Raw genomic sequence first — 11,210 nt, forward strand, 5'->3', positions numbered from 1 at the left:
CTATGTGTTTTCGTTCAATCTCTCCTTTCTGTGAGAGGACAGAAAACTGTCACCCACAGGTCACATCCAACCTGCTATCTGTAAATAAAGCCTCACTGGAACACAGTCATGCCTATTCACTCACTTTCTGTCACCACATATTGTCTGTAACTGCTTTCACATTCTAAGGGCAGATTTGATTAGAAATGACAGAGACCAAATGGCCTAAAATCAGGACCTTTACAGAAAAAGCTTGCTGATCCCTGCTTTACACCATACCAGAGTGTCTGAATCAAATTTAATCTTCTCACACTTCTGCTCAAAACTCTCCAGTGAATCCCTGCAGTAACTAGTGTTGGCCCCCTACCCACTGGCCATTCAAGGAATGAAGGTAATACTATCATGTGAGACTTTGTTATTAAAATATGTAAAATAATCTATGCTTTTCAATGAGCTATTGCTTTTCTGACTTCTATACTATCATTAGATATCTTTTAAAATCAATCTCATTGGGATTGCTGTACACTGGCTAAGTTTTGTGGTTCTATTTGTTTGCCATTTGTTTGTGGTACTGAGAAGGTATTGTTGAGTTCCTAGTTTTAATTACATTTTTAGTGAGGCAAATCACTATATAATAACAGATGTTAATTTGCTAAATGTGATGCATTTGCTGTAAAAATTCTGCAAAAGACTCATTTTTATAACAAGTCCAATTTGTTGCATGGTGATTAAAGAGGAAACATACAATACAGTAACTTAAAAATTTTTTTTTATTTATTTACACAAAGATATATAGGATTTTAGCAGTCAAGACTAAATAAATGAATTTCTTTTCACATATTTGCATCTCTGATTTTAAATACATACAATTATCTTCTTTAATCATTCAGAAGCTAGACTATTAAGAAATTAATTAAGAAAGAAAATAAACATGTAATTTCAACATTATTTTTTTTTTCACTTCTCTTTCATTTGTAAAACTTCCTTCCTTTTACTTTATAGTAAAACCACCAAGAGTAAGGAACTATCAGAAGTCTTACCTGGATTGCTATTCTGAGAAGACTCTTCACATCTCCTTTGTTCTTCATATTCAGAAATTAGTTTGCAATTGCTGTGTATAAAAAGGTGATAAATAACATTACTATCTTTACTGAAATGAAAAACATTTACCAAATATATAAAATTCTTAGAGTATCTCAGATGATATCAAAGGTAATAATAACACTTTAATTATTCTATACACTTCAATTTTGTAAGTTCTACAAAATTTAAGCATGTGATAAAAAGAGAGGAAGATCAATCAGTCATGAATTGAGAGCAGTAGATTTCAGTCAATTAATTACACATATTTTGACATAATGGCGAGTGTCTTAAACTTCAAAATCCTAGCTCTAGGAGCAACAGCAATTTGTTCTGGAACAAGTCGCTTCTTTGTGTCTACAAGTCCTCTTCTATAAAACAAGGATCTTACTGCCTTATTTACAAGGTTGTTAGGAGAATTAAATGAGATAATACACCAAAAAGATGCCCAGAATAATATTAATGCAATGGATAAGATTTTCTTGAACTTTATTTGTTAAAACTATTTTGGAATCCCCAATAAACCCCAACATGCATTTTTCATAGGTGCTAACATTCAAATGTTACAGTGGTTGAAAATGTTATTAATTTTTTTGTTATAAATGTCTACGGCCATGCCACCCTGAACAAGCCTGATCCCATCTTATCTCAGAAGCTAAGCAGTGTCGGGCCTGATTAGTACTTGGATGGGAGACCACCCAGGAAGACCAGGTGCTATAGGCATAAAAAATAAAAAAAATAAGGGATTGTAAGCTGACAAGGTCCTTGTAATCTGTGAGATCAACCAAGGGTTGCTTCACCAAAAAAAAAAAAAAAAAACTGAAAAAACAAACACATTATTAATTTTGATTATGAGTTATACATGATTAGAATAAGAAGGTTATTAGTTGTCCTTCAATGTGGTTTGTAATTCAGGGCATCTCGGCTGTTTTATAATATGTAACTAAATATATTTATAAATATATTATCTCATTAAGTCAGATGACGTAAGTGTCCCCTGTGATTGTAGCTAACCACACTAAAGACAGAAACCTAATAGAGGTCAAGACCTGGCTTGTACTACTACTACGCTTTTACTGAGTACTCAATTTCTGAAACAGCAGATCTTTTTAGAAGGATGCTGACACTGTCCTTCCCTAACTGACTTGGAAGATATAATCCTGCATTTGTACATGGATATTGATGAGTTATACATGAGGCTTAGCTACTCTGATGACAAACAACCTACTTTAGATTCAGAGCTTTCTGTTGCATGGCTTCCATGGGAGGCACAATTATAAATATTTTATAACCTGAGGTAGATTCAAGATACTTGGTAGATTTTCATTTATTTATTTTTTTTATGGTGATATTGGTTAAAGAAATCCAATAAGTTTCAGCTGTACACTTTAACAATAAGCATATATATATTTACACTGTGTGAAATTTCTTTCTGTCATCACATATTTGACCCCTTTTACCCTGTCTACCTTCCCCTCCTCCTACCCCCTACTCTTTGGTAATCACTAGTCTATTGTCCATGTTCCTGAGTCTCTGTTTGTTTGTCCTATTCATTTGTTACTTCTAGGTTTATATCCCACATATAAATGATATTATGTGGTTTTTAACTTTTTCTGTCTGGCTTATTTCATTTAGCATGATTATCTCGAGGTCCGTCCATGTTGTCGCAAAAGGCAGTATTTTATCTCTTCTTATGCCTGAGTAATATTCCATTGTATATATGGAATATTAGCTGTACCACAGCTTCTTTAGCTAATTATCTATCATAGGACACTTTGGTTGCTTCCATGTCCTGGTCACTGTGAATAATGCTGCTATGATCATCAGTGTGCAAATATCTTTCCATATATGGGTTTTCAAGTCTTTGGGTTAAATACTCAGTAGAGGGATTGCTGGATTTTATGGTAGATCAAAATCCATAAAATTAGTTTTTTTGAGGAACCTCCATACTGTTTTCCATATTGGCTGTACCAAGTTGCAGTCCCACCAGCAGTGTATGAGGGTTCTTTTTTCTCTACATCCTCTCCAACAGTTGTTATTACTTGTCCTGCTGATTATAGCTATTCTAACAGGTATGAGATGGTATCTCATTGTGGTTTTGATTTGCATTTCCCTAATAGCTAGTGATGTTGAACATCTTTTCAAATGTTGGCCATTTGTAGGTCCTCTAGGGAGAAGTATCTGTTCAGGCCTTCTGCCCATTTTTTGATTGCATCATTTGTTTTTTTGTTGTTATTGAGTTGTATGAGTTCTTTGTATATTTTGGATATTAGGCCCTTATCTGAGGTGTTCCTTGCAAATAAATTTTCACATTCGGATGGTTGTCTCTTTACTTTGTTGATGATTTTTTTTGTTGAGCAGAAGCCTTTTAGTTTGAGGTAGTCCCATAATTTATTTTAGCTTTTCCTTCCCTTGCCTTTGAGGTCAAATTCATAAAATCCTCTTTAAGTCAAAGGTCCACGAGTTTAGTTTCAATAGTTTCCTTTATGGATTTTATTGTTTCAGGTCTTATATTGAGGTTCTTAATCCATTTTTAATTAATTTTGGTGTGTGGTGATAGACAACAATCTACTTTCATTCTTTCCAGTTTTCCCAGCACCATTTATTGAAAAGGCTTCCCTTTTTACACTGTATGTTTTTGGCTTTTTGTCAAAAATTATTTGTCTATATAAATATGGGTTTACTTGTGGACGCTGGATTCAGTTTCACTGGTCTATATGTCTATTTTTCTGCCATACCATGCTTTTTTGATTATTGTTGCTTTGTAGTATAATTTGAAGTCAGGTAGATTAATGCCTCCAGCTTTGTTCTTTTTCTCAGGATTGCTTTGGCAAGTCAGGGTCTTTTGTGCTTCCATACAAATCTGATGATTTTTTTGTTCTATTTCTTTAAAAAGTGCCAATGGGATTTTGATGGGAACTGCATTAAATCTGTATAATGCTTTAAGCAATATAGTCATTTTAACTATGTTGATTCTTCCAATCTATGAACACAGAATATCTTTCCATTTCTTTGTATCCTCTTCAATTTCTTTTAATAGGGTCTTATAGTTTTCATTATATAGGTCATTCTCATGTATCATTAAAATTTATTCCTAGGTATTCTATTCTTTTTGTTGCAATTGCGAAAGGAATTATTTTTTCCACTTCTTTTTCTGACACTTCATTATTAGAGTAAAGGAACGCTATAGATTTTTGAATGTTGATTTTGTGTCCAGAAACTTTACTGTATTTGCTTATTGTTACTACTATTATAGGGTTTTCCACATAGAGAATCATGTCATCCACAAATAGTGACAGTTTGATTTCTTTGTTTCCTATTTGGATGTCTTTTATATCTTTCTCTTGCCTGATTGCACTTGCTAGGTCCTCCAATGTTATATTGAACAACTGTGGCGATAGTGGACAGCCTTGCCTTTTTCCTGATCTTAGAGAGAAGGTTTTTAGTTTTTCACCATTAAGTATAATGTTGGCTGAGAGTTTGTCATATATGGCCTTTATTATGTTAAGGTACTTTCCTTCTATACCGATTTTGTTAAGTGTTTTGATCATAAATGGATGCTGTATCTTATCAAAAGCTTTTTCTTCATCTATGATATAATCATACGGTTCTTATTTTTGGTATATTTTCATAGACCATTTGAGAGGCCAACTTTAATTATGAAATCTCAAGCACGTTGGTGTCTACTCCGGGAAAGGTGCTATGAGACTTTTCATCGCTTAAGAAAAGATGCTCTATAGGACATCAAGTGGCCTTGGGGTGCCGATCTGGTAATTAAGGAGCCTGATCTTTTCCTGCAGCATCATTTGAACCTTTCTGACAACTTAAAGTGGTTTCAACTAGCATATGCTAGCAGAAAACTCAAACAAGATGCTCAAAGTGTAACTCACCCTGAAGACCTGTGCTAAGAGGTGGACTCCACCCAGGTTTTTGAGTGTGGGGCGAAGGAGGTCCAGCTGCCAGATGCTGATACTTTGGAATAGTGGTTGAGCAAAAACGCATATGTATATAACCTAAAAATAGTTGTAACTTGGAAGTCCAGGTGTGGATCACCATGAAGACTGAGGAATCTGGATCAGCAAAGACAACCTGGGATCAAAGGTCAATCATGACCCCAGGACCAGATTCAATCAGCCACTGTGCAGCAATAGAATCAACGCAAACCATAGACTAGCATGTCCTCCTTTACCCCTCCATCTGACGAAGGAGAGAAGATTGTCTCCCTTGGACTTAGGGAACCCTTTAGCTTCTTGAATAATTCAAGGGGGAGAGTATAAAAGATAAGTCCCAGAAAATACAGAAGTTTCTGCTAAACTGACGTTTCAAGACCCAAAATAGAGAGTTGGAAAAATCAGAGAAGAGATATTATTTGTTTTCCATACATAGGGTTTGTACTTGGAATGAAAGACAAAGTTCTTAAAAGTTTTAGAATAAGGAAACTGTGCCCATTGCTATTTCTAATTTGTCCAGCCTTTTGCTTGGTCTCTATTTGAGGACGGTCACTAAGTCACTGCCATTCCCCAACTGCCTGAGCTGAAATGTGACATCTCACCTGTTATGTAAGAAGTAACAGTTAAATTATTGCAAACATCAGTTTTTTTGATAACTGGCATTTTTAATGTAAATACTTACAAATTAAAACCTCTCTTTAAAGCATGTTCTTTCGCAGTCCATCCATTGTTATCTTTAGCGAAGACATCAACGCCTTGCTGAAGAAGAAGCCTGACTATATCTGAGGATGGATCATTTACAGCAAGTATGAGGGCTGTTCTAAAGTAACAGAAGGATAACTTCACCCTTAGGAACATCAATTAAGTTATTTAAACAGCTAATTTACCAGTTCATATCATCCTTGTCTGTGTAGAATTGACCGTTTACATGGTTATGTGTTTAAATGTTCATCTTTGTAAATTAACTCCAAGGCTAAAAGGAAGGGACAAAAAGGAAGCCACTGGCCCCTCTTGGGGTTTACATAGAAGTTGTAAATTTAAAGTCCTTTAACAAACAAGAAACTATGCTGAAGAACCTTATCTGAAGTAGGTGAAGATTTAAATGAAGAACTTCCTGTTTCATCCTTAGTCTGATATATTGTACCTCAAAGTCAGCTAGAAGTCAGGTGACTAAAAGGTGTTTTGCAGGCTTAACGCAATAATATTAATAATTATAATAATAATAGTCATAGACTTAATGATGCTGATAAGCATGTGTTGGGCACTAAATTAAATGCTGGATAATCTTACGCAGAACTATGCTTGTGGGATATGTTCTTGTCCTCCTTTTCATATCAGGATACATATTTGGTGATGATAAGTAATGTTCCCAAGGTCACACACCTGGCATGTAGGAAAGGACCCAATCTAGTGTGAATTGAAAGCCCATCTCTTTTTTTTATTTATCACTCACTGATAACTTGTTTTTATTATAGGGAAAGTCCATTCATTAAAGTTATCTTTCTTCCTTCTACTGTACCAATTAAAATTGAAAACATCAAACTATACCAGAAATGAAACAGAATAGAAACTGATGATCCCATAGTATCTGGTAGTAATTCATAGTCAATTAGGGATAAACTAATAACATCAGTATTCTTCAAAGAAAGCAATAAAGCAAAGAGCCATCCAAAAGACAAAACCAACACCTATTTATGTTTAATATGCATCTTTTTAAGGAAAAAGTAAACAAAGTAGAAGTTTAACACTACCATAAGAGAGACTAAGTTTAATATCGTATCATAAGTAAAAGTTAGAGTCCATACAATATAAAACTAATAAAACTAATACAAACCTTTGACTAATATGAGATCATATGATAAAAAATCAAATTACAAAAGGCATCTATCAGTATTATAAATAAATATGAATGTAAATACTGCAGTGTACTGTTCTCTCAGTTGCCCAGTCAGAAGAATTGCTTTTCCACTTAACTGGTGATGGGCTGATATCTTTCACTACAGGATTACAAGTTAATCCTCTTGTTATTAATTTAAAACTTCTGAACTGAGTGATTGTTACCACTCTAGAACAATATTAAGGTTAAAAAAAAATAATGAACAGCTATACCTTTTCATCTTATCGACTGCATATGTATCTGCATTTTTCTTTACTAAAAATTCCACCATTTGCTGTTTGTTTTCAGTGATAGCAAGTAATAGTGGTGTGAGTTCATCCTGTAAAAGAGAAAAAACCATTTATAACTTATGAGATTACATATTTTGAAATAGAGTTTTAAAACTTATAAAATATAATGTGAATTTAAGCATGTGATATAGAAAGTAAAAAAATATCCCTCTGGGCTTTCCCCTGCTGCTCCTTCTCTTTAAAATACCCTTCTCTACACTTCAACAGATTTGCTGCAGCATTGTTCTCCAAAACTCACTCCAAGCATTGATAGTATTGGTTCCAAGAATCCTGGCTCCTATCACAGTATCTCATAGTATTCGGTAGTTATTGTATTGCTCCCCATCTAAACCAAGAGCTTCTTGAGGGCAGAGGTTATTATTATTTTTTCATCTCTATAGCTCCAAGCACTAAATCATAGCAGGAAACATTTTAAGTACTTTTACTGAATTAATATCCTAAACAGTGTTTCTCTAAAAAGTGTAGTGTTTCTCAAATCATAGTCCAAAGAATATCTACCAGAAGTACTGTGCCCCAAGAGAAAGATTCCAGAAAGATCACCTGTGTTTGAGAAGTAATACAGAATGTGCTTTATATGCCTAGTACTAAAGAAATGTGTTTTTGTTTTTGAGAAAATGTTATCTCGGGGATACAGTTTTGAGAGCTTTCCAAGAGATATGAAGGATTCCCCAGGTTAATCAAATTTGCTGGATTCTCTTCTATCAATGCTATCAGGACCCCGGGTGTCAGCTTCAGGCACCCCTGCTCCAAAAGAGTCACCGAGGAAATGGATTCTAAATTAAACAGACATGGGCTTCAAATAAACTTGAATTGCTTATTACTAAATGGTCCATGGGTTTTCTACGATTATTAGATGATAGATTTTTATCTTAGCTGTTACAAAGCACAGTATGAAATTTTATTCTCATTTATAAGGCTAATCTTGGGACTGAAATGAGTATCTACTTTTATTAAAACCAGTTTTATTCTGGTTTCGTTTCGATTCTACTAACGAACATTTTATATCTTATGCAAAATCTAATTCAGAAGTAAAAATATAATGACTTATCAATAAATATTTCAGTACTGATTTATTTGAATTATTTTTAGCATAGTGAAAGGAACTAAATCATTTACATTTTTATAAGGAGAAAATTTAATACTGTAATTGCTGAGGAGACAGATATAAAACTGTGTGAAATATGCATAACCTAGACAACTAAAACCATAATTAACTTCATTAGACTTATAGAAATTTCAGTGGGAATATAATTGTTTTTAGGACATATATATATTTAAAAAACAACTTATAAATTGTAACTTGAAAAATTCAACCCTATTTTTCAGAGATTCAACAAAACATAAAATATACAGTATAAATTAATATAAACTGTCTTGAAAATCTTGAGATCTTTACCAAAATATACTATAAAACAGAAATTGCGAACTCCGTTGCTTACGGAAGCAAAGTAAGTAGGTGACCCAAGTAAGGGAAGAAGCGAGGTGGGGACAGTAGCAAACTAGAGAACACAGGTCTAATATGTAAGGGATAGCCTTGGCACAGCACACAAACAGTATGATGGGCTCAAGGGTACAGATTTGATGCTTTAAGAGAAGCTTGAAATCCAAATTTCTACATGAGCCACCTAAATTTTAAATGTTGACTCAACTCATGGAGGCAAATTAAACACATCCAGGGGCCACATTTAGTCTGTAGTCCACTTGCGTTTTTCTACTTGCTGTGTTTCAAAATGGTTGTGTTTAAAGCAAATATTAGAATGTAAGATCTTTCTTTTCTTTAGTATCATATGTTTTATAAAAAAAAATACAAACCGTTATTGAGACTCATACTACAGAATTTTTCCAAAACTTAATAAAAATACAATCTATTTGTATTTATTTCTCACAGATTGTTAATCAAATGGATAATTACTTCAAAGGACTGCTGGAACTCAATTATTCAAACAATTCTCATTGGCTTCATCACTAACTTTGTGGTTTTTGATATTCTAAGGTTTAAAATTGCCGTCTTGGTTAAGCCAGTGTTCTATGAATTGAACAGACATACTGAGAAATACTGAGTCTATCGCACAGCTTCAACTTTATAGTTTGATTATTTACTATTATTGCAGGGAAACCCTGCTTGTAGTAAGCATGTGTTATTATAATGACCTGAACATGATGAAAATATGCAAAATTCTTAAACGGTCTAATTCTATTTATCTATAGACTACCCATAAGCAAGTTTCAAAAGATTCTCTGAGTGCCAGTGAATGATCGACGGTGGGAAAAAAGGGGTGTTCCTCTTTAAGACAGCGGATATGGCCAAAGATATCCCCTTTAACCCCTGGAGCACTAGGGTAGAGACATTTGAAACTCAGGCTAATGGTGTTGGAAAGGACAGTGCTGGAGGGAGTATCTCCTACCAAACTCCAAGTCATCTGGACATTTATGAAGTTTTTGTAATCTGTGATTTTGCACATAACACTTGTCCATTCAGTAGTTCTTAACCAAGAACCAAGAGTTGTATCAGAATCTCAAGGAAATACTTCTAAAAACATATGTCCAGGCCTTATTAGATTTACTCAAGCAAAATCTTCAGGGAAGAGCCAATTTTCTTTGTCATTTCCTTTGGATTTGGCCAAAAAATAAAAGTGTCAGAGCTATGAGTTACTTATCTAAACTACATTTAACTTCCTGGGTAGGGGTGGAAGATGGACTAATAAATTCAAAATGCGCTTCATTTCATTATTTGTAAACACCATCATGACATTCTTGATTTCAGAGCAGAGTTTAGCCTTGTATCTAAGGGGCAGTTTCTGCCAGGATAGAATAAAATGTCAGTCAGTTACATGTCCTTTCTTCTTCTTCCTACTTATCACCACCTGTTCGCTGCCAATCTGGTGGCCTCAGAGACCTCCTCAAGCTGATCTCCAGGCAAGTTTGCAACTCCCTGACTCTCTCTCCAAAACAAAGAATTACTATCCTTGAAACTTGAAGAGCACCTTCCCTAAATATCTAAAATGAAGAAAAAAGAAACAAAAACAAAAAACCTATTATTTCCACTCAATTACCAAATTTTCAAATTGGCCTGTGAATTTTTGATTAATCATTCTTTTTTCTCCCCCAGATCCTATTTTCCTTGTAAACTTTGGCCAACGACAGATAAGTAACTTTTTTTTATGTTATAGGGACTTAATCAACAGCAGCAAGATTTCTATTATATGGAAAATATATTTTTATTTTGTTTATATTTTAAGGTAAAGCCTATATTCAAGGAAAATTTTGCTTTCCTGCATTATTTACATTAATTAGGAGAAAAAACTAGGATGGAAAAAATATATTTAAAAAAAATTGCCTTTGACAAATGTTTTCATAAATATTTGCCGTAAGTGCATAAAAGAGAGCTGTACCCTCCACTACTTCTTTAGAAGTATTCTTATGTAAACCAAAATCTTAGACAATTAAGTTCTTTCAAAATGTTGTCATTCAGAGATTGCTTGAGCTTCCTAATATGTAAAACTGACCTGACCTATGTCAATCGAGGACCTTCCTGTCAGTGTTGCGGTGACTAGAGGTAAAGTGTGTCTAGAAGCAAAAAGCAGGTGACTGCTTTGTCATCACCCACTCCCTGTACAACTGCAACCCCATGAATAAGCTCTGGGAGGCTGAGCAGGAGCAGCACTGTGAGGTAGAAGACCCCAAGGTGCTAAATGGCTGGCAAAGAGGCTATGAGCACAAATGAATGCCCTTGCTGGAGGTCCAGACTTGACCTGTCTCTCCTGCCCCAATCTTCAGAACCTTGGGGGATTGTTCAGGGCATGTGGCCTGCTGCTTCTCCTTCCCACTGGCACTCACACAGCTCCCCCTGCCCAGAGGAACCCACTTCCTAGGCCCCTGCCTGCGCAGCAGCCATCCTCCGCCATCGCTTCACTCCCCGCAGGCCCTCAGTCCTTTGTGGGCTCTGAGCCTATCACCCGCTCCCAGGTACTAGCAGGAAGTTCTTTCTTCTGGGGCGGAAGGGTGGTAGCCAGG

General features: G+C 35.0%; 1 protein-coding gene and 1 pseudogene across 1 annotated transcript in view; one reads left to right on the forward strand and one right to left on the reverse strand.

Moving 5' to 3' along the window:
* LOC105307144 (ankyrin repeat domain-containing protein 26-like) overlaps window positions 1-11,210 on the reverse strand; it is a 105,352-nt gene that overhangs the window by 90,175 nt on the left and 3,967 nt on the right. Inside the window, 3 exon segments of the mRNA XM_023524595.1 lie at window positions 1,020-1,090; window positions 7,119-7,225; window positions 9,410-9,530. Of these exon segments, the coding sequence (XP_023380363.1) occupies window positions 1,020-1,090; window positions 7,119-7,225; window positions 9,410-9,530 (299 nt within the window).
* On the forward strand, window positions 1,664-1,782 carry LOC111732676 (annotated as a pseudogene).

Source organism: Pteropus vampyrus, unplaced genomic scaffold (assembly GCF_000151845.1).
Source record: "Pteropus vampyrus isolate Shadow unplaced genomic scaffold, Pvam_2.0 Scaffold481, whole genome shotgun sequence".
Classification (NCBI taxonomy): Eukaryota; Metazoa; Chordata; class Mammalia; order Chiroptera; family Pteropodidae; genus Pteropus; species Pteropus vampyrus.